The 18,755-nt window shown below is 45.4% G+C and overlaps 3 protein-coding genes across 3 annotated transcripts in view; all 3 read left to right on the top strand.

Annotated features, from left to right (window-relative positions):
• The window catches only part of LOC123129084 (FHA domain-containing protein DDL), a 6,178-nt gene extending 425 nt beyond the window's left edge, over nucleotides 1-5,753 (top strand). Inside the window, exons 2-11 of the mRNA XM_044549235.1 lie at nucleotides 706-1,663; nucleotides 2,050-2,081; nucleotides 2,754-2,820; nucleotides 2,997-3,054; nucleotides 3,236-3,328; nucleotides 4,704-4,818; nucleotides 4,901-4,948; nucleotides 5,043-5,088; nucleotides 5,194-5,264; nucleotides 5,395-5,753. Of these exons, the coding sequence (XP_044405170.1) occupies nucleotides 713-1,663; nucleotides 2,050-2,081; nucleotides 2,754-2,820; nucleotides 2,997-3,054; nucleotides 3,236-3,328; nucleotides 4,704-4,818; nucleotides 4,901-4,948; nucleotides 5,043-5,088; nucleotides 5,194-5,264; nucleotides 5,395-5,434 (1,521 nt within the window). The 5' untranslated portion in view covers nucleotides 706-712 and the 3' untranslated portion in view covers nucleotides 5,435-5,753. The remainder of the gene's footprint in view (nucleotides 1-705; nucleotides 1,664-2,049; nucleotides 2,082-2,753; nucleotides 2,821-2,996; nucleotides 3,055-3,235; nucleotides 3,329-4,703; nucleotides 4,819-4,900; nucleotides 4,949-5,042; nucleotides 5,089-5,193; nucleotides 5,265-5,394) is intronic.
• A 1,095-nt stretch (nucleotides 5,754-6,848) lies between these two features.
• Nucleotides 6,849-9,118, top strand: LOC123131412 (rop guanine nucleotide exchange factor 3). The gene is made up of 7 exons (XM_044551095.1): nucleotides 6,849-7,112; nucleotides 7,210-7,326; nucleotides 7,442-7,596; nucleotides 7,713-7,787; nucleotides 7,870-8,148; nucleotides 8,288-8,623; nucleotides 8,721-9,118. Exons 1-7 carry the CDS (start codon nucleotides 6,869-6,871, stop codon nucleotides 8,886-8,888), a joined length of 1,374 nt encoding a protein of 457 aa, XP_044407030.1. The 5' UTR covers nucleotides 6,849-6,868; the 3' UTR covers nucleotides 8,889-9,118.
• A 1,843-nt stretch (nucleotides 9,119-10,961) lies between these two features.
• LOC123129083 (uncharacterized) lies at nucleotides 10,962-14,623 on the top strand. The gene is made up of 3 exons (XM_044549234.1): nucleotides 10,962-11,750; nucleotides 12,320-14,245; nucleotides 14,433-14,623. Exon 2 carries the CDS (start codon nucleotides 12,332-12,334, stop codon nucleotides 14,243-14,245), a length of 1,914 nt encoding a protein of 637 aa, XP_044405169.1. The 5' UTR covers nucleotides 10,962-11,750; nucleotides 12,320-12,331; the 3' UTR covers nucleotides 14,433-14,623.
• The last annotated feature ends 4,132 nt before the right edge of the window (nucleotides 14,624-18,755 follow it).

Here is an 18,755-nt window from a genome sequence, read left to right as displayed (position 1 = left end):
CCTCGTGCTCCTCTCCCACGGCGCCTCCTCCCGCCCTCCCACCAGCGGCCCCCTCCCATGGCGCGCGCCCCCCTACGTCCCCATACCTCGCCCCATGGCGGCCCCTCCCGCCTCATTCCCTCCACCCGTGGCGCCGCCTCGTCTCTGCCGTGGCCTCCTCTCGCTGGCCTTCTCCCTCCCCGCTCTGAACCCTAGAACGGCACGGTCAGCAGTGTCCCGAATCCTAACCGGTTCTCTTCCTAACTCATGTATGTTCATTTGCGCTCTCTGCTTAACTAGATTGCTGCTGAGTTTTCTCATGCTCTGTTTATAATCATGTGTAGCTGGATGGTGGTCGAAACTGAACCAAGCACTGATTTTTTATGCCCATTGACACACACATTGGTCATTGGGGAAAGCAATTCTGTGCTTGCACTGTCAGTAGTTTGAGTCCATTGCTGAGTGTCTAATTTTAATTGTATTAATGTTGAGCTTGCTAGGATTTCAGCTTTGTGCTGGAAATATATTTTGCAGAAGGCTTTTATCCGCTACAGCATGCTGTTTTAAGGCAAGTTTTGATTTGAGATATCGGATTTTTAGCGTGCCATAAGTTAGCGCCTGCCACCTGTCCCTTGGATCATCCCTGGGTCTCCCGCTGCTGCGATTCATGAACCCCCATGGTTTCTCCATTATTCCTCCTTCTGAATTGATTTATTGATACTTCAGGTGAGGAATGGCTTCTACTGTGGACCGGAGGGATCAATCCTCCCGGAGGTCGGGGCACATGAGGTCTCGTTCTCCGGCGAGGGAGCGCGTATCGCCTCCACGCAAGCAGAGCCCGCCAGCTCGGAGGGAGAGGTCACGTCCTGAGAGGTCTGGCTCGCCTAGGAGGTCGGGGCACACAAGGTCCCGTTCTCCGGCCAGGGAGCGCGTGTCGCCTCCACGCAAGCACAGCCCGTCAGCTCGGAGGGAGAGGTCACATGCTGAGAGAAGTGGCTCGCCTAGGAGGCGGTCCCCTGTTAAGGCTAGCCTTTCACATAGGGAGATGTCGCCACAGAGAGAAAAGGTGAAGGAGCGGGTCAGGTCGCCGAAACATGCACGGTCCCCATCGCCTGCTGGGAAACGGCAGTCTCGGTCGCTCTCACCGCGCTCCAAGCGACTAAGGAGAGCTCAGGCTGAGCGGGAAGGGGCTGATGTAACTGAGCGCGACCATCGGAGGCCTCCCAGTAGTGAAGACCGGGGCACCCGGAAACACAGGGAGCATGATGAGGGTGCGTCAAGGGATAGGAAGGTGGAGCCAAAAGATGATAGGAGTGCCTTCACAGGTAGAAGACTGGATGATGATAATGATGGAAGGGGCCACTCAAGAGATAGAAGAACTGACAGGGATGATCGGTCAGGTGCTTCGAGAGAGGCACGATCAGGCCGGGACGACGGCAGACATGATTCAAGAGGGAAAAGGTCGGACCCGGACCGAAAAGGTGGTTCCAGGGAGCAAAGGACAGATCAAAGTCCTAGAAGGGATTCCGTGCGAGATAGAATGGCAGACCGGGATGAGAACAATGGTGGATCAGGACGATCATCTAGGCGTGGCCGATCAGGGTCTCCAGAAGAGCATAGACATAGGGGCAGGCATGAATCTCACACATCACCAAGGGCATCCAGAAGTGCAGCACATCGTGAGGTGTGTGGTGACACCCAACCCTTTTCCTCATATCTCTCCATAATTCCGCATGTTACTTGGCTCCCTGTCTTTGTTTATTGCATGTATGTTACTTGTTGCTGCCCAATATCTAATAAGCTCCATCTAAATGAACAGGATGCTAGAAAATCATTTCATGCCTTGGAATATCAATTGGACGCTGTGCAACTTGTGTAACCAGTAGCTCACACTTCATTATACATGCCATACACTAAACATGACCCATTTGAACCCTCTCGTCTGCAAATATGTTGGATATAATTAGTAGTCATATACCATCTCAATTTTAAACTAATATGGTACTTTCATGTTGCTATTTTATCATGGCGTGTAGACTTCAGTCTGAAAGTTGTTTTCATCTGTTTCAGGATACAAGCTCTAGAGTGGATGTAGCATCCCGGTGAGTGTTCAAAACTCTTGCCTTATGGCCATTTTATATTCTCAAAAGAAGCTTTGTTTATTACAATTTTCTGTTTGTTGATATAGGCATGTACATTAAGGGAAATTATATATCGTTATAATGATTAATTATTAATTATGATCTGTATTAAGTTGGTCCTGTACCTGAACTCTAATGTGTTGTCGAGTGGCATGGAGATTTATGCCGTACTATGGTGGCAGATGCAAATTTGGTCCTTTGCATGGCAAAAGAAGGATCTCTCCAATTTTATAAACATGTTTGTTTGTCAAGCATCTTCCCCTGTCAAGTGAATACACATACTTATAGTTGGGGCAATTAATTTTCTCTTATTTTTGGGTCATTATCATTCTTTTTGAAAACCATCTCAGTTGCGATCACCTTAATTGCTTGTGACTTTCTTCTATATTGTGAAAGCAATCATGCACCATGTTTTCTTTATTACGGGTCAAGTATGTTGGGTTGGCTCTTCTCTGCTGGGTCACTATGTTTATGCCATATTTCTGAATCATTTATGTTCTACTCGAGGATTCTATATTACCAGAGTGTCTTGTTGGTTCTTATGTGTTTGAAGCATGCTATTTTGTTTTAACCAATGTTCTTTCTGCTATGCATTTTTTGTCTGCAATTATTAACCTCCACTGTTTTGGTCAGGAGTGGTGATGCTGATTCATTGGCAATGATGAATACTGCTGCAGAAGCTCTGGAGGTGAAAGAAAAGGTAGTCCACACACCATGATGGATATTGCATTAATGTCAATTCAATTATCTGAAGAATGTTCATATATGAGATGATTGTTGCTTTCTGGTAATGCTTGTCATAACAGCAGTTGTTTGCGTTGTCTTTCTTTTTGTTTACTACACATTCTTACTTTAGCAAATGCATTTATTTTGCAGCAAAAACCATCATTTGAGTTGTCTGGAAAGCTTGCTGAGGAGACTAACAAAGTTGGAGGTGCTGATCGCAAGCATGTATATCTTGAATATTTATTTTTTGCATGACCAATGATCATTGACACTTACAGTTCCTATGATGGTTGTACAACCAATTAGAAAAGCTAACACCAGCTTTCCCTTGCGTGCACCGTTACTGTACAATCTCCAGAGCTGACAGTTTATTCCCTCTTCCTCTTCAGGTATAACTTTGTTGTATTCAGAACCTCCAGAGGCTCGCAAATCAGATATTAGATGGAGACTCTATGTATTCAAGGGTGGTGAAGCACTGAATGGTACTTATTCTTGGCTTGTTACTCTCCATATCTGAAGCTATTGTTTGCTTCATGTCATGCTATCCATCAATTTAATAGTTGTTACAAAGGAAATTGGAGAAACATGATTTTTCTTTTCACATACGCCAACGGTAATACAGTTATCTTGTTTGGCAGTCAATTCTCTTTTTTTCGTCCCAGCATTGTGAAGAAAAGTAGGTTCAGTAGCAAGTATTAAGTGACTCAACGTGACAAAACAGGCCTTCATAAAAATACCATTTGTCCTCATCTCGGAAGTTTTAGACAAACATTTGATTGGGGACAAAGGCAGTAACCAGAAGTTCACTATGATATAGGCTTGTTTTGGATTAAAATCATTATTTCCTTTTTCTGGATAACTATACGCTATACCAGTCAGATACAAACACTTGATTTGTGAAATATAAAGGATGTGTCGATTCAGGGTGCAAGTGGGACTAATAGCAAGTTGCCTGCTTCTCTCTGCCCCACCCTGTGTGTGTTATTGGGTCGTTTGTGGTAGCCCGCGAACCGGCACCATCTACTACACAGCATCGACATACCTGCACAAGCCCATGTAGTCTTGCTAGTAGTTGTTCATTCCTGCTAGGTACATGGTGTGTCTGTCCATACTTGATACACAAATAATTAAACATGAATCGATCAACAGGGTATGAAACACATAGTTAACAAAACTATCTCATAATTAAGAAAATCTTTTGGCTCATGCAGCAATGAATCGATATCAATACCTTTTATGATCAATGTCCCTGCTGTATCTGAACATGAATTAATCAGTGACACACACGATCAGCTGATCAGTTTATACTTTACAGCATCAGGTGTGTGTAGAGAAAAATCATTGTGTTCACTTATGTGCTGAGGTTTGAGTTTTCTGTAGAACGGAGAAGAGTCTCTGCTGCAGCTGGCCAGCAGCTGCTTGATTTGACTGTCCAGGCAGACTATGCAGGATAACTGGGCAAAGATGTGGCTGAACGGGATGATTTGCAAGTCCCCACATACACCCGTGGCCATGGGCACCCGCACACTATGTTATCTGGCATGGTTATGTGGCGTGGTGGAGCGCCCGGCACCACTTACACGCTGATGCTTTATAAATGACTCGCTAGATTTGTTTTCAATTATAGTGATTCACTGGAGTCAATGGCAATAAGCAGGTTAATAAAGACATAGTGGTTCATTAGTTAGCAATTTAATGTGCAATTTCAAATGGATGTTTAGCTCCCTAGTCTCTTTACAGAGGATTTCCTTAGCAAGGATGCAGGGTGCTGAACTGCTGAAGAACTGGCATGCTCTTGTTGATGACATGATACCTGAGTTGCTTGAATGTTTCTGATGATGCTACCTTATTGAACAGAACCGTTGTATGTTCATCGCATGAGCCACTACCTTTTTGGAAGGGAAAGGAGGATTGCAGACATCCCCACCGACCATCCCTCCTGCAGCAAGCAACACGCGGTTCTTCAATATAGGTAAGCCCAAGTGCCTAACACTCTTATCTGCGTATGTTGAGAAATCATACTCTGATCAAATGACCTTTTGCCTATTATTCAGACTTATAGAGAAGGAGCAACCAGATGGCATGATGTCAAAGCAAGTGAGGTACTTAGCAATTGTTGCACATAGCAGTATGTCAGTAATTGATCAGCATATGTTATTGAATGACGACTTTCCATATTTCTTCCTGGTTTGGTAGGCCTTATCTGATGGATCTTGGTAGTACCAATGGGACTTTCATCAATGTAAGTTTTCTAGACACAGGTTTTCCACGTGATATCATTTCAACCTTGGTTTGATTTACACCACTTCCATTTTTTTTCTCTCTCAAACATGCTGTAATGCTACAGGAGGATCGCATTGAGTCCCACCGCTACTATGAACTCTTTGAAAGGGACAACATTAAGTTTGGCAACAGTAGGTATGGTCATGACAATCTAATAGTCTATTACTTATTATTTTCCTAGATCCTATTGTTTGAGCAACCTCTTGTCAACATAACCAGCCTTCCAAATTAGGGTGTGAATGAATGTTTCTTCCGTTGGTTGCAGCCGGGAGTACGTGTTGCTCCATGAGAACTCGACGGACTGACCGGAGGAGGGAGGCATATGTGGAGCGCGTCGTCGTCGGAGCTTTGCTTTTGAGCTGCCAGGGATAGTTGATGGACCGTTGAGATAACACTTTTGTTCTGTCGATGATGGTTCCTTCCTAGATGGATTCTTGTGGTCATTGAGTGGAGCTTTCTTTAGCTTGTAGATGCATAGATTTTGTGATATCTGGATTTTTTTTGTTTGCTTGCCGGGAGACTGATTGACTTGGCGCATTATCTGCTCTATGGTTGTTGCATTCACCTGAATGTTGTATTTTATCGCTCTGTTTTGAATCAGGAACTGGAAATTATTGTAGTGAATGCAGCAGTCTTTTTTGTTTTTAGGAATTCCACCCAAACTCAGAGGCCATCTTGACTCCAGGTAAATTTCGTGTTAAAAATATATAAAATTAATGACATATGACTTAGATGCTCCCTCATCTCCTCTGCTTGCTATGGATGGAGCTCTCCGACCACTTGGCACTTCGTTGGACCATTGTCGATGCCTTGTCGATGCTGTCCATGGTGGTTGGCCGGCGCTGCGCTACAAGGACAACGGCGTCCATGGCGGCTGCGTCGACATCCCAGTGTCCCCTACCTCCTCCCTCTGGCGGCCCGCCGTGCTTCTCTTGGGAGTGCCGAGCCCAACGCGGCCCAAGTCACATCAACGAAGCCTTCCCTTGGATCTCTCACGTCCCGCGTCTGCTTCTGTTGTCAGCTTGATCAGTTAGTCGGATTTGGCAGTCGAATCTGACTGTCTCAATGCACTTGAGGCCATCTTTGATCCAAACACATCCTCTCTCCGTCCCCATATGTAGTCAAAAGTGATACTAGCAAACTCGAGTGCCAGGCGGGAGCACTTGGCTATGATTGGCACGCATGTTCCCATGTACCCCTTCCGTCCCAAAATATAGAAACGTTTTTAACAGTAGCATAGTGTCGAAAATGTTGTATTAATTCCGGCAAGTCTGAAGCGTGGGAAACTGTCATCCCTAACTTTATTCTTTACCATTATGTAAACGATCTGGCTATCATTTTATGAATAAAGCTTATGATGCTCAAAAAAGAAAAACTTGATCAGTTAGTCGCCTCCCACCTTCTGCCCTCTCAAATTTTATGCTCCAGTGCGCATATTATACTAATTAAGATACACCGATCCTACGTGCGTGGCCACCATTTCGTTGCCGTCACATACATTTTTTGAGGCCCATTTTTCAATTGGTGGCCATACATACTTGGTGCCAGCCATGATCATGTACACCACCAACTGAAAAAAAAGGAAATGAAGTATGTTGTACCAATTCTTCTTCATGAGTAGCACGTAGCTGGCCTAGCTGTGGGGAGGATCTGACTTTGCTTACAAGTTTGAACCAGCGGACCAGCCCATGCCTCCTTCTTGCAGTTGCCAAGGCTCAAACCTACACGCAGCAGCAGCAATGGGCGACAGCTCGGCGTTCCCGGGCTTCCACAGCCAGTACAGCTACGACCGCGACTACGCGCGCCCGCTCTTCCGCGTCGCCTCCTTCTCCTCCGAGAGAGGCGGCGACGAGCACCAGCACATGGCCCGCACGGCGTCCTTCAAGGTGACCGCGGCGCCGTCGCGCCTCTCGCAGGCGATGAGCAAGCTGAGCATGAAGAAGCTGCAGCAGGCCGTCGACGAGAGGTCCGTGGAAGACGAAGGTATTCATGGATGGATATAGATCACCGGAATCTGTTTTTTCTCTTCCTGTTCCTGCATGCACGCAGCCTGGCTGATGAGTGTCGTGCTGCTCATCAGAAATGGAGCTGATGAAGGAGAAGTACACCAAGCTGCTTCTCGGGGAGGACATGTCCGGCGGCGGCAAGGGCGTCTGCACCGCCGTCGCAATCTCCAACGCCATCACCAACCTATATGGTACGAACTTACCTAGTTCGTGCTACGAACTATACGTAGTAATTGTAGATGAAACAATTTTCTCTGTTGAATGAATGAACTTGGTCCTGAACTCCTGATGCATGCATGCACGCAGCAACTGTGTTTGGGACCTGCCACAGGTTGCAGTCACTGCCCCCTGAGAAGAGATCAATGTGGAACCGAGAGATGGACTGCCTCCTCTCCATCTGCGAGTACATCGTCGAGTTCGCGCCGACGGTCCAGGCCAGACCCGACGGAAGCACACACGATGTAACCCATGCCAACATCCATCACACATGCCTGCATCCTTCCTCATAATTATTAAGTTCAAGCTTTCTGCTTAATTACTAACAAACATATTTGTATGTGACTGCTTCTACGTGCAGGTGATGGCAACCTCGCCACGGTCAGACATCCTGATGAACCTCCCCGCACTGGAGAAGCTAGAAACCATGCTCCTTGTAAAGTCTCCTTCAGATACTCTCCTATCCTGTGTGGAAGTTCCAATCGGCTTGACTGACTCTGCAATTTGCTTGCTTGCAGGGCATATTGGACAGCTTTGACAAGGCGGAGTTCTGGTACGCGGACCAGAGGAAGCAGTCCTTCAGCGAAACCAAGAAGCCGTCGTTCAAGCGCAACGAGGACAAGTGGTGGTTGCCCGAGCCATGCGTGCCGGAATCAGGCCTCTCCGACTCTCTGCACCGCGAGCTGCAGCACAAGCGGGACCAGGCTAGCCAGATCCACAAGATGGCCATGGAGATCAACAATGCCATCCTCTCCGAAATGCAAATCCCGTCCTCATACATTGAAACGCTTCCCAAGGTATATATGCACACTTGGCCACGAATCTCATCCATATATAGAGATCAAGTAGATCTCCATGTAGCTAGTTTGTCCAAAAAATAAACATATCAGTTTCCCTCTCTGATGGGTTATGCATTTCTTGTTGCTCAAACAACAGACCGGGAAAGTCGGGACAGGCGACGCCATATACCGGTACATGTCCTCAGGGGACCAGTTCTCGCCGGACCACCTCCTCGACTTCCTCAACTTGAGCTCCGAGCACGAGGCGCTCGAGATCGCCGACCGTGTCGAGGCTGCTATGTACGTGTGGAGAAGGAAAGCTAGCATGACCCACGTGGTGACCAAATGGGAGAATGTCACCGAGCTGAATGCCGACGGGGACAAGAACTTGATCCTAGCAAGCAGGGCCAGGAGCCTGCTGCTGTGCTTGAAACAAAGGTTTCCGGGCCTCTCACAAACCACCCTCGACACAAGCAAGATTCAGTACAATAAGGTAATGATGGATTCATATATATGCTTATTAGGAGAGCAAGTGGTTAAATAAAAGGAGAGCTAACATCTTTTAATCTTCTTTCCCCTCTGTCCCATAGGACATTGGACAGGCGATACTCGAAAGCTACTCAAGGGTGCTCGAAAGTTTGGCCTACAGTATTGTCTCCTGGATAGATGATGTTCTCCTTGCAGATGAAAATGCAAAGCAAGGGAATAGCACCAGAATACAGAAGCAAGTATTCAGCCAGGTCTCTCCTCAACGCTGACGATCCATGCATGATGAACAAACATAGAAATGAGTTGATTCATATGCTGGACAGGATTATTTTGTGGTTGGCGTCATGACTTTACCCAGTGGTGTGTTTGACATTGTTTTTGTGAGATGCATTCATGTCATGATGTGTGTAATTACATGTATGACAGCTTCAGCACATTCTTCCAGACCCCAGCAGATAATAAGAGGTCACAACCATTAACTGGCCGTTTCATTCGGATACATCTTTCATTGTCCTGCTGCGAAGTAAGCCGACCGCGCCGCCCCGCTCCTGTCCAGCTCGAGCTGCCTAGGTCAGCGCTTCATCCCACCACCTATCAGGCCCGACGAGCGGTCCACGGAGCTGCATCCCTCACCAGGTCCATGCACATCGCCGTAGATGAGATTTCATCTTCAGGAAGAGGATTCCTAGAATAGCTCCTTCTGGACAGCAGGGTGAATAAAAATTCCTTGTGAACATTGCCTAAATTAGAAATGTGAAAAAAGGTCCTCCCAGTGCACACAACGTGTTTGATGATACAATGTGTGAGAGAGGGGGAGAGAGGAGAAGGAAGAAGAAATGGTCAACATGTGCACGTGGTGTTTTTTCTTCTTCCAAGTTAGCGAACCAATCCGTTGTTGGATGGTTAGAGAGACAGTGGTATCCTCAACGCACCAGGGTTCAAGTCCTGGTGCTCGCATTATTTTTGGATTTATTTCGGAATTTCTGGCGATGCGCTTTCAGTGGAAGGTGATGTTCCCGTTGACGACGAGGCACCTACAGTGATTTCGTAAATCTCAAGATGATAGAGCGTTCGCGTCTGTACTCTGTTCAAAAAAAAAGTCAGCTCCTGACGAACGGGGCACACCTATCAGAAAAGTGATCAAACGGGGCAAATCGACCTATCAGTATTTTCTGCAAATTAATTATACAAAAGGTTTTTTTTTGCAAAAGAAAGAGACCAAGTACTTTTCCGCAAACCTAACCACAAATGTGGTAGTTTTCTGCTTTCCTTTTCCGATGAGGACACAGACACACGGTGACGTGTATCATTATATTAACACCCCTCCATGATAAAATTAGACCAACGACAATAGCCAGGAGGAGCAATCAAAAAAGCCGACAAATCTTTCAGCCTCACAATTTGAAGATATTTCACCGACAAACCGACATGGTGAGTCGGTAACACACCTGCTTGGCTCCGTTTGTTGTGCACGTTGCAATGCCATGCTGCCGCATAAAGCACACCCCACATTATGCTTAATCCATGTACCGCATTTCCGCAACAAGTAATTTCGGATGAAGGGAATATAATTTGTGTGCGCAGCTTTGGATTTGCTTTGTGCTTCCTTACGACCATCTCGTTGCAAACATATAGAACATCAAATCTAGAAAAGAAAGTAGTATGGTCTATGTGCGTTTTTTCACATGACTCGTTGGATTTTTGCTTAGCACTTAGATTTAAGTTGTCATTATCTTTTTTACATTACATGGATTTAGTTATTCTGGCGTGGGTTATTATGTACTCCAGTATGTCGCAAAATCAAAGAGCCACACCGTAAGCACGACGACTTCCTCTAATGCAACAATGTTTGCCCGACTCCGAGGGACAATGACGGCGGCGCATTTTTGGCTCACTCCGGTGCTTGTAGTCGTCGCTAGGTAGTCTACGTGTTAAATGTAATTTGACAGTTGATGAACAGATCGGAAATTTTCTTTTAAAAAAACACCGTAGCAAACGACTCCCCCGAACTACTTGGCTTGTTTGTTCTGTCGAGGCTGCGCGTCGCCAGCGATGGAGCTGGTGTCGCCGCTCCAAGCGCCCCCTCCTCTGCCTCCCCACGAACCCTTCGCTTCCTCGGCCGCCGCCTCTGTCGAGTCAACCAGGGTCTTCGGTTGCATGCATGCAGCACCAACAGCTTCCTTGGCGTACAAGGACTAGGTAGTTACCTAGCAATTTCCTAGTGAGTTTCCTTTAGCCAGTGCAAGAGAGTTGACTGGAAGAGACTTGACTGCAAGTCTTCGTGTGGTAAGTACGTGGTAGTTTCTTAGTAATAGCCACTTAATTTCTAGTGCGTGTGTGTGTTGTGCACATCCCGGGCCTAAAAAAAGAACCCGGCTCCTTCACTTGTAAACAAGCAAAATCAAGCAATTCATCCAGCTTCCCCTAGTAGTACCACTCTGTCTCCTCACTAGTACGTGAGTGTGTGTGTGTTTACTAGTGCTCGTACTAGTGTTCTTCGGCCAGCTATCCTGCTTCTTTCTTTAGTCTGGTACTAGCTAGTCCGGTACCAGCGGCGGCGACCTCCGGGAGCTGCTCTTCACGTTCTGGGTGAGTTTTGACTCCTGCTGCCATCAAACTCGGTACTCTGAAGGCCTCGGTTTTGTGCCTGTCTGATGTGAGGAAGCTATTAGCTATGTGTAGTATATGCTGTGTTCTTCATGTATAAGTAATAACATTCTCTTGCTATAATTTAATTTCGCATGGTTGCTTGTAGCTACTTACTGATGTAAAAGAGCAGAGGTTAAGAATGTCGGAGGGGTAATTAAGGAGTATATTTCTCTTTGCTTGCTTTGGCATCTCCCCTTAAGCTTGTGGGTAGCTGACGAAAGGAGATATGCTAACCCATGCCTTTCCCCTTTGCTCTTACATTTTGCACAAGAAACGTATAATACAGGCACGTGGAATGCTTCTTTACTCCTCTGCTCCTTTGGCATTGTGTACAAGAAAGGAACATATATATATATATAGAGAGAGAGAGAGTGAGATGATGGGCTATAGCTAGCTCTCTATATCAGAGCTTAAGGTATACCACAATGAGATAGACAAATCTTGCGGCATATCGCCGTCTCAAAGAGCCAATTCATTCCGAGGTATGCAAAAATATTTTTGATCAGTTCTCTATCTATGTTCAATGACTGTGTTCCTAGTTTGTAACTAAAATATCTTGGACTAGTATATCTACTTATGTGCAATATAGCTGTACTCTTGCATCGATCATTCTTCTCGCTTTGTTCTTCTAGTTTTGGGAATAGAGTACGAACAGTAGCATGTAGTACTAATTCCCGCAGATGAACAAAATTTGAGACTTTTTCATTAATTACACCCCACTTATGTGAATAGATACGATGATACAATAATATATTATATACCCTAGTATTATAATTAATCTGATTAGATAAAAATGTTGCTGCAGAATTTTAGCCACATGCATGTAAATTAAGCAAGTCTTAGGCTCATGTGAATTGATATGTCTCTATATTTTTTAATGTGGGCTGCATGCATGTGTACACTTTAAAAGTAGCAAAAGAGGAAACTGTAACACATATCATGGCAGGTTATTGTTTATTTGCAAAGGTTAACTTATTATTACTACTACTACTACTAGCACATACTCCTACACAAAAGCCACACTGATATATGTATTTTATTACAATACTAGGTAGGGGAATCAATGACACAGGAAAACCACTTGGCAATGAAAAGCTCGGGGCACCTGTTCAATGAGTGGGAGATCCGGCTATTGGTGCTTCTTAGCTTCACAATGCAGCTTTTTCTTTTCTTTGTTGGTGGCCTCCGGCGGCGTATCACTAACAGCGCCCTCAGATTTTCAATCTGGCTAGCTTATGTGGGAGCAGACATGGTAGCTGTTTATGTCCTAGGCCTCATCTCTCGCGTGCACCTGGATGCCACCACGGAAAATCATCATCACCTGGCTTTTCTTTGGGCACCCTTCCTCCTCATACATCTCGGCGGACAAGATACCGTCACTGCTTTCGCCATTGAGGACATCAGCCTCTGGCTGAGGCACTTGTTGAACCTTGTTGTCCAAGTCTCCCTCACCCTGTACATCTTTTGGAAATCGACCAATGGTCTGAATATACAGGAGCTTCTTCTTCTTCCAACCATCCTCCTGTTTGTTTCGGGAATGATCAAGTATGGGGAGAGGACATGGGCTTTGTGTTGTGGCAGCCTCATAAACATCGCAGAGTTCCCTATCCCACAATATCTGACAGATTTAGACAAGATCCATGTGGGTTCTACTACTTCTTCCTATTCTGGCCTTGTTTCCAAGGCTTTGTTTTCCATAAAAGAGGTCCGTTGGATTTTTTCTAGTTACAGTCCTTTGGGAACAGATCTCAGCATGAATTCAGATCTACTACTTCCAGACTATGCAGGCAAGTTATTTGAGACCATGGAGATTGAACTCGGGCTGATGTTCGACGACATCTATACCAAGGCGCAGGTGCTTCGAACATGGGGTGGCATCATACTTCGGTGTCTCTCAGATATTTCCTTCTTAGCTGCTTTTGTGCTCTTCTCTGTAAGAAACAAGGAGAGATACAATACCGTTGACACTGCAATCACCTATGTACTGTTTATCGGCGGTTTCTCTCTGGAGGTTTTTGCGGTATTTACCGCCATGGTGTCACCATGGATTTGGGCATGGCTAAAGACGCGGCACTGCAGCTTCCTTTCCTCCATCAGCATTAGCTGGCAGAGGAAGAGGGTGCTGTGGTCAAAATCCATGGGTCAGTACAGCCTGTTGAACTACCTGGGACAGTGCGACCAGCAGTCAAGTAAAGTGATGGCGGTGGTCAGAAGATTGGTGAATGCAGTTTGCGGGCGAAAGCAGAAGCTCTGGGTCAGTAAGCTGTTGGACACCAAGTTCGTGGAGGTCGACGAGAAGGTCATGAGATGCATTGTGGAGAGGATCAAGCAGTATCAGTCTACAGATGAATCGAGCATGCTCCCACAATGGCCAAATCTTGCTCCACTGCTTCAAAGGTCACTGCGGGTTCCCGAGGCGGATTTTCATTTCCCGGTTCTCGTCCTCCATATATACACGGAGGTAATGCTGAGCAGGTATGCTCCCACCGCTACTCCGGATGGTGGTTTGGACCGCGTGTGCCGGACGATATCCAACTACATGGTTTACCTTTGTGCCACGCACCATGAAATGCTGTCGGTCCAAAACAGTTCCAACCAAAGTGACCTAGCATACATCCTTCACAGATTGTTTAGCGTGGGGACTAATGCTGACATCAGTAACATCATGCCTAAGGCGGTTGGGTTCTTGATCGATTGCCGTTTTCCGGTGCCCCCGAAGGTGTGTACAGAAGCACATCTGTTGGAAATCCGAGATGCATGGGTAGGGTTCCTCCTCCATGCCGCCAGCAAGTCACGGCCGGAGATGCATGCGGCGCAGCTGGCCAGAGGAGGGGAGTTCCTCACCTTCGTTTGGCTGCTCATGGCCCACTGCAATCTCGGGAACTCTAGGGGCTGCCCAATCGGGTTGCTACCTATAAGTGGTGATGTTCAGTGGCGCTGTGTCTTCCATATTCGCCCTCCACCACAATCCTCATAGGTAGGTAACACATAATAACTATATACTCCATTTTTTCCACACGCTTGCTGACATCTACAGTATGAATTTCTTGGTATGTATAGACTTGAAGCTAGCGAGGCAAGATATATCCATGTCGATCAGTTCTAGTAGATACGATGATGTATAGAATTTGTTGTCTAAAGTGAATTCTTCTGTTCCCTTTCAGGTGCTGCACAGGTCTTTGTACGGGTTTCGACCACGGCACGCCTTTGCGTTCTCATCGATCGGCATAAGTCGGGATTCATCCCCATTGCGCTTGTGCGCTGCTCAAATAATGTGCTTCCATCCGTAGTTCTTCTTTTCCTATCCTTGTCTCTTTTAACTTGCAATGTAATTCAGAGCATCACTGTTTATTTATTCTATTTGTTCATGTAGACACACAACAACCACATTATCTTTCATAGCCGTTAATCCATCTGATGGTATCCTGCTGTCCACCTGTGGAACCATGGCTGTGTCATGTGCAGTGCAGTGGTAAACTCAGGCAAGTGGCTTGAATATCATGTGCCGCATCCTAGAATACATGAGCTCTGTTATTAATAACAGGGTTTAGCCTAAGAATGTGCAACATATATACATTTCCTCTTGCTATTTGCACAAGAATTGCCACTGCTCACTAGAGATGCATTCATTTAGCGGAATTTGAAGAACATACTGTAACAAGTTATTAAGAAGATGCAGAAGTGAAACAACTGAGAATGAGCTATTGTACGGCTGCGCCCGTCGGTACACACCAATTTTTAGATGCAGCGTTTGATCTTTGGTCGTTGGAAAATCAAATGCCCGAGGAAATAATGTATGGCATCATTAAGGCATGATCTTTTGTTGCGGGTAAATTAAGGAAGGTTTAAACATGAAGTATATCGATTGAGTCTTCACTGTACATTGGGCCGTAAGGACAACACTGTACAGCCAAATGCGAAAAGAGCAAAATGGTCGCCCCCACATGTTCTGAGTGTTTCTTTTTTCTTTTTGAGGGTGGTAATGTTCTGAATTTGTCTACTCCTGAAGTAAATTTTGAAATTCATGGAACATGCTGAAATTTTTGGCGTGCTGAAAACAGAGCATGTACCTGAAAAACAGAGCAAACAGAGCTGCTTGCAGGTTCAGAACGTACAGACTTGTTTGCAGGTTCAGAACACATACAGAGGATGTCCTGCTAAAAAAGTTGAAAAAAATGGGACCTGGGAGTCGGAACCCAGCTCCACCCTCCGTCGACGGCCCACGGTGGCGCCAGAGCCAGTTGCGATGGCGGCTCCGGAGCTCGGCCGCAACGAGCAGGTCCTAGCTCGCGGCATGCCGACGACACCACGCGCTCGGCCACAGAAGCACGACGCCGGGCGGCCAAAGAAGCTAGCGGTTCTGACTTCGGCTGGAAGTACGAAGCTAGCTGGAGCACGCACGTAGGCATAGGTGACTTGGACGGCTCGTTTGTGCCTGCTTGAGATGCCGACGGCGGCGCCGTAATTTTGGCCGTTTCTTTTTTTTATTCTTAATAAAAACACCTAAAGGGCATCTTAGATCTGATTATCATCGAGGAAAACAAAGGTCAGTGAAAGGAATAGACAACTGAACGTAGAATGACCAGTAAAAAAAAGAGTGAATTCCACTTTTTATCTTGTAGTTGTACATTTGTGACACATATTACCCCATTTAGCGGAACTTTTATCGAAATATCGGATTTTGGAGACTTTTAACACGGTTTTAACCCAGTTTTATATTTTCTTTGTTTATGGTCGATAGGATCGGCATGTTGCGTCATTGATTCGTAAAAAATATATGTAAGGATCGGCATGTTGCGTCATTGATTCGTAAAAAATATATGTAAGGATCGGAGGGCATCATTGACGATCTTGTCCAAGCTTCTCTTGTCTATCTGTTCCGTTCCTTGTGGCCGTCCACATGTTTTTGGATCCGAGGCGTCACCTCACACCTTACATAATGGACATGCATCAGAAAACGAGGGTCCAAAGCTTTCAAAGGGGTATTCTAGACGAATTTTCACTCGACAGGGTAATTAGTGTCACAAATGTACAAATATGGGGTAAAAAGTGGAATTCACTCTAAAAAAAATTACATTAAAAAGCATACTAGTCTTTTTCCTTTGATTGTACGTCACTCGCCGGAGATTGAAAATTGCACTGAACCAACAACAAAGAAAAGCGACACCTGCAAACACCCTCGCCATACAAGGCTTTGAAGACTGGAATAGCCACTCGCCACTTAAGACGAGATCTAAAAATCATTAACGTTGCATCTGCTGGAGCATCACCCAAAGCAAAGCAGACTTGCAATCCACCACCACCAGTTCAGAGGATTGGAGAAACGCTCCTGTTGTGTGCGCTCCTGCAAGACCTTGGAGGCTTGACTTGATTCGTAGTGCGATGCGGTGGGCCGAGTGTATTTTTTTTCTTGGGGGAACTGGGCCGAGTGTAAAGGTATAAAAAATCATGAAAATCCTAGACAGGCCATGCCCAGGTTCAGCCCCAATGAAGCTTCGCCCCTGTGTTTCAGCTCTCCATTCTATCATAATATCATATTATTGGGGTTTTTCTATGCCCCATGCATGCGTGATACCTATGACTTGCCGCATGCGTCATAGGCATCACACATTCTATCATAATTCTTCCCCGGGCCTTGTCCCATGGAAGTTCACTAAGACTTCAATTTGTGTAGGGTTTTTCCAATCGTCATGCATGATGTCTATGCAGCGAAGGTGTCTCATTGGAGTCTATATTGGAGCCAGTTGCATAGATACTCTCTTTGCTCCAAAATATTTATAGTTCTAGGTTTGTCCTAAGTCAAACTTGCTTAAGTTTGACTTAGAGAAAATTATAGATAGAATCATATGTCAGTCATATAGTGGATCGGAAGGAGTACAAGGCAACACATGCCACCGCGCCGCCGCCATTTATTGATTGTTTAAGATAACTCATATGTTTATGATAATCATTTTTCGTCAACCTGCTACCAATTATCTTTATTTAAGTCATTTTCGTGGCCTTTTTACATCAAACTATCAAATAAGTATAGCATAATGCAACTGCATAATCGAGCCCGCGTGGCAAAATAGATAGAAGAAGCTGGAGAAGCAAATTATAAATCATCACATTGCCAAACATGGCTTAATCGTCAAGTCAAATTAAGCCACCAATGATCTGGCTCCTTGTTTGAATTCGTACTCTCATATGGTGATATGATTTATTTTTTGAACCTCGGTGACATTTATTAAATAATAGTCATGTCCGTTACAAGAGAAGAGATTAAGAAATCATGAGGATGATCACACCACTCCTCCAGAAGTTCCACCAGTAACTAGCTAGGGCCAACCAATGCGCCGTGCCATTACTTTTCCGGGCACAATGCATGTCGGCCTTACTGAAAGAAGTCATCAACTTTGACAATCATCAGTAATCACAGCTCGCGAAAGCTTGGTATTCCGAGGGATCCAACATGGCATGCACAATTTCCAGCGAATCACATCCAACAACCACCGAGTGAATCCCCATCTCATCTATAAGACGCAATCCGTCAAGAAGGGCACATGCCTCCATCGAAGCGGCATCCTGAGCATACGCTTTATATGAACAGGATGCCCCCACAAAAATTCATTGCAGTCTCGCAACATAGCTATAGTAGCTCCTGCCGCATTATCCAAATGGAAACTCAACATTTAGCTTTATAATTCCCTGAGCATGCCTGATTGGCTTCAGAAATTTTGGTGGGGCCTTCCCCATTGCCGCTAGCGAATTCGCCACAGCACCTGGTGATATGAAACTCCCTCTGGTGATCTACGATGGGTTATGACTAATAGAGAAGATGAAGTGTCCTTTAAACCGGGCATATGATTGGGATGCAACATCCTATCCGGGACAAGGCCCATGTGCAACGCAAACTGGGCCACCATTGCACTATAGATAGAAGAGAGGTGGAAATGATGACGGGCTTGGGAGCTATAGCCCAAAGACTGAAGGAACGGAAATGATTTTTCTTCTTAAATAATATAGAAACTAAATGCTACTCCCTCTGTTCTGAATTACTTGTCTTGAATTTGTCTAGATACGGATGTATCTAGACTCATTTTAGTGCTCTAAAAAAATCCGTGTTGCTTATAGTAATGTCATCTCGAAGCCAAGAAAAATACTCCCTCTGTCCAAAAATATTTGTAGAAGAAATGGATGTATCTAGACGTATTTTAGTTCTTGATACATCCATCTTTATCCATTTCTCTGACAAGTGTTTTCGGACGGAGGGAGTACAATCCTACCAAAAGGAATTGTTAGGAGAAATTTCACTTCACCTCTCTCTTTCATTCTCTTACTCTACACCTCCTAGACATGGTGGATGCCACGCCGGCGCTACCTCACGGAGTACTACGTCCAACATTGAGCTTACACCAAGTATAGTCGATCGACGCATTGTCCAATTTTGCTTTGTGGCTTTGTGCTTCATGAACATCCATCTCGTCTCTGATCCCACTGCAACACTA

Source organism: Triticum aestivum, chromosome 6A (genome assembly GCF_018294505.1).
Source record: "Triticum aestivum cultivar Chinese Spring chromosome 6A, IWGSC CS RefSeq v2.1, whole genome shotgun sequence".
NCBI classification, from domain to species: Eukaryota; Viridiplantae; Streptophyta; class Magnoliopsida; order Poales; family Poaceae; genus Triticum; species Triticum aestivum.
The sequence above is the reverse complement of the archived record's forward strand: the minus strand, read 5'-3'. Positions and strand labels throughout refer to the sequence as shown.

Excerpts from the sequence above, each read along its gene's own strand:
- LOC123131412 (XM_044551095.1), top strand. The coding sequence starts at position 6,869 with ATGGGCGACAGCTCGGCGTTCCCGGGCTTCCACAGCCAGTACAGCTAC. Across the intron at positions 7,113-7,209 it reads GAGGTCCGTGGAAGACGAAG|AAATGGAGCTGATGAAGGAG; the intron begins GTATTCATGGAT and ends GCTGCTCATCAG. Across the intron at positions 7,327-7,441 it reads CGCCATCACCAACCTATATG|CAACTGTGTTTGGGACCTGC; the intron begins GTACGAACTTAC and ends GCATGCACGCAG.
- LOC123129083 (XM_044549234.1), top strand. The coding sequence starts at position 12,332 with ATGACACAGGAAAACCACTTGGCAATGAAAAGCTCGGGGCACCTGTTC.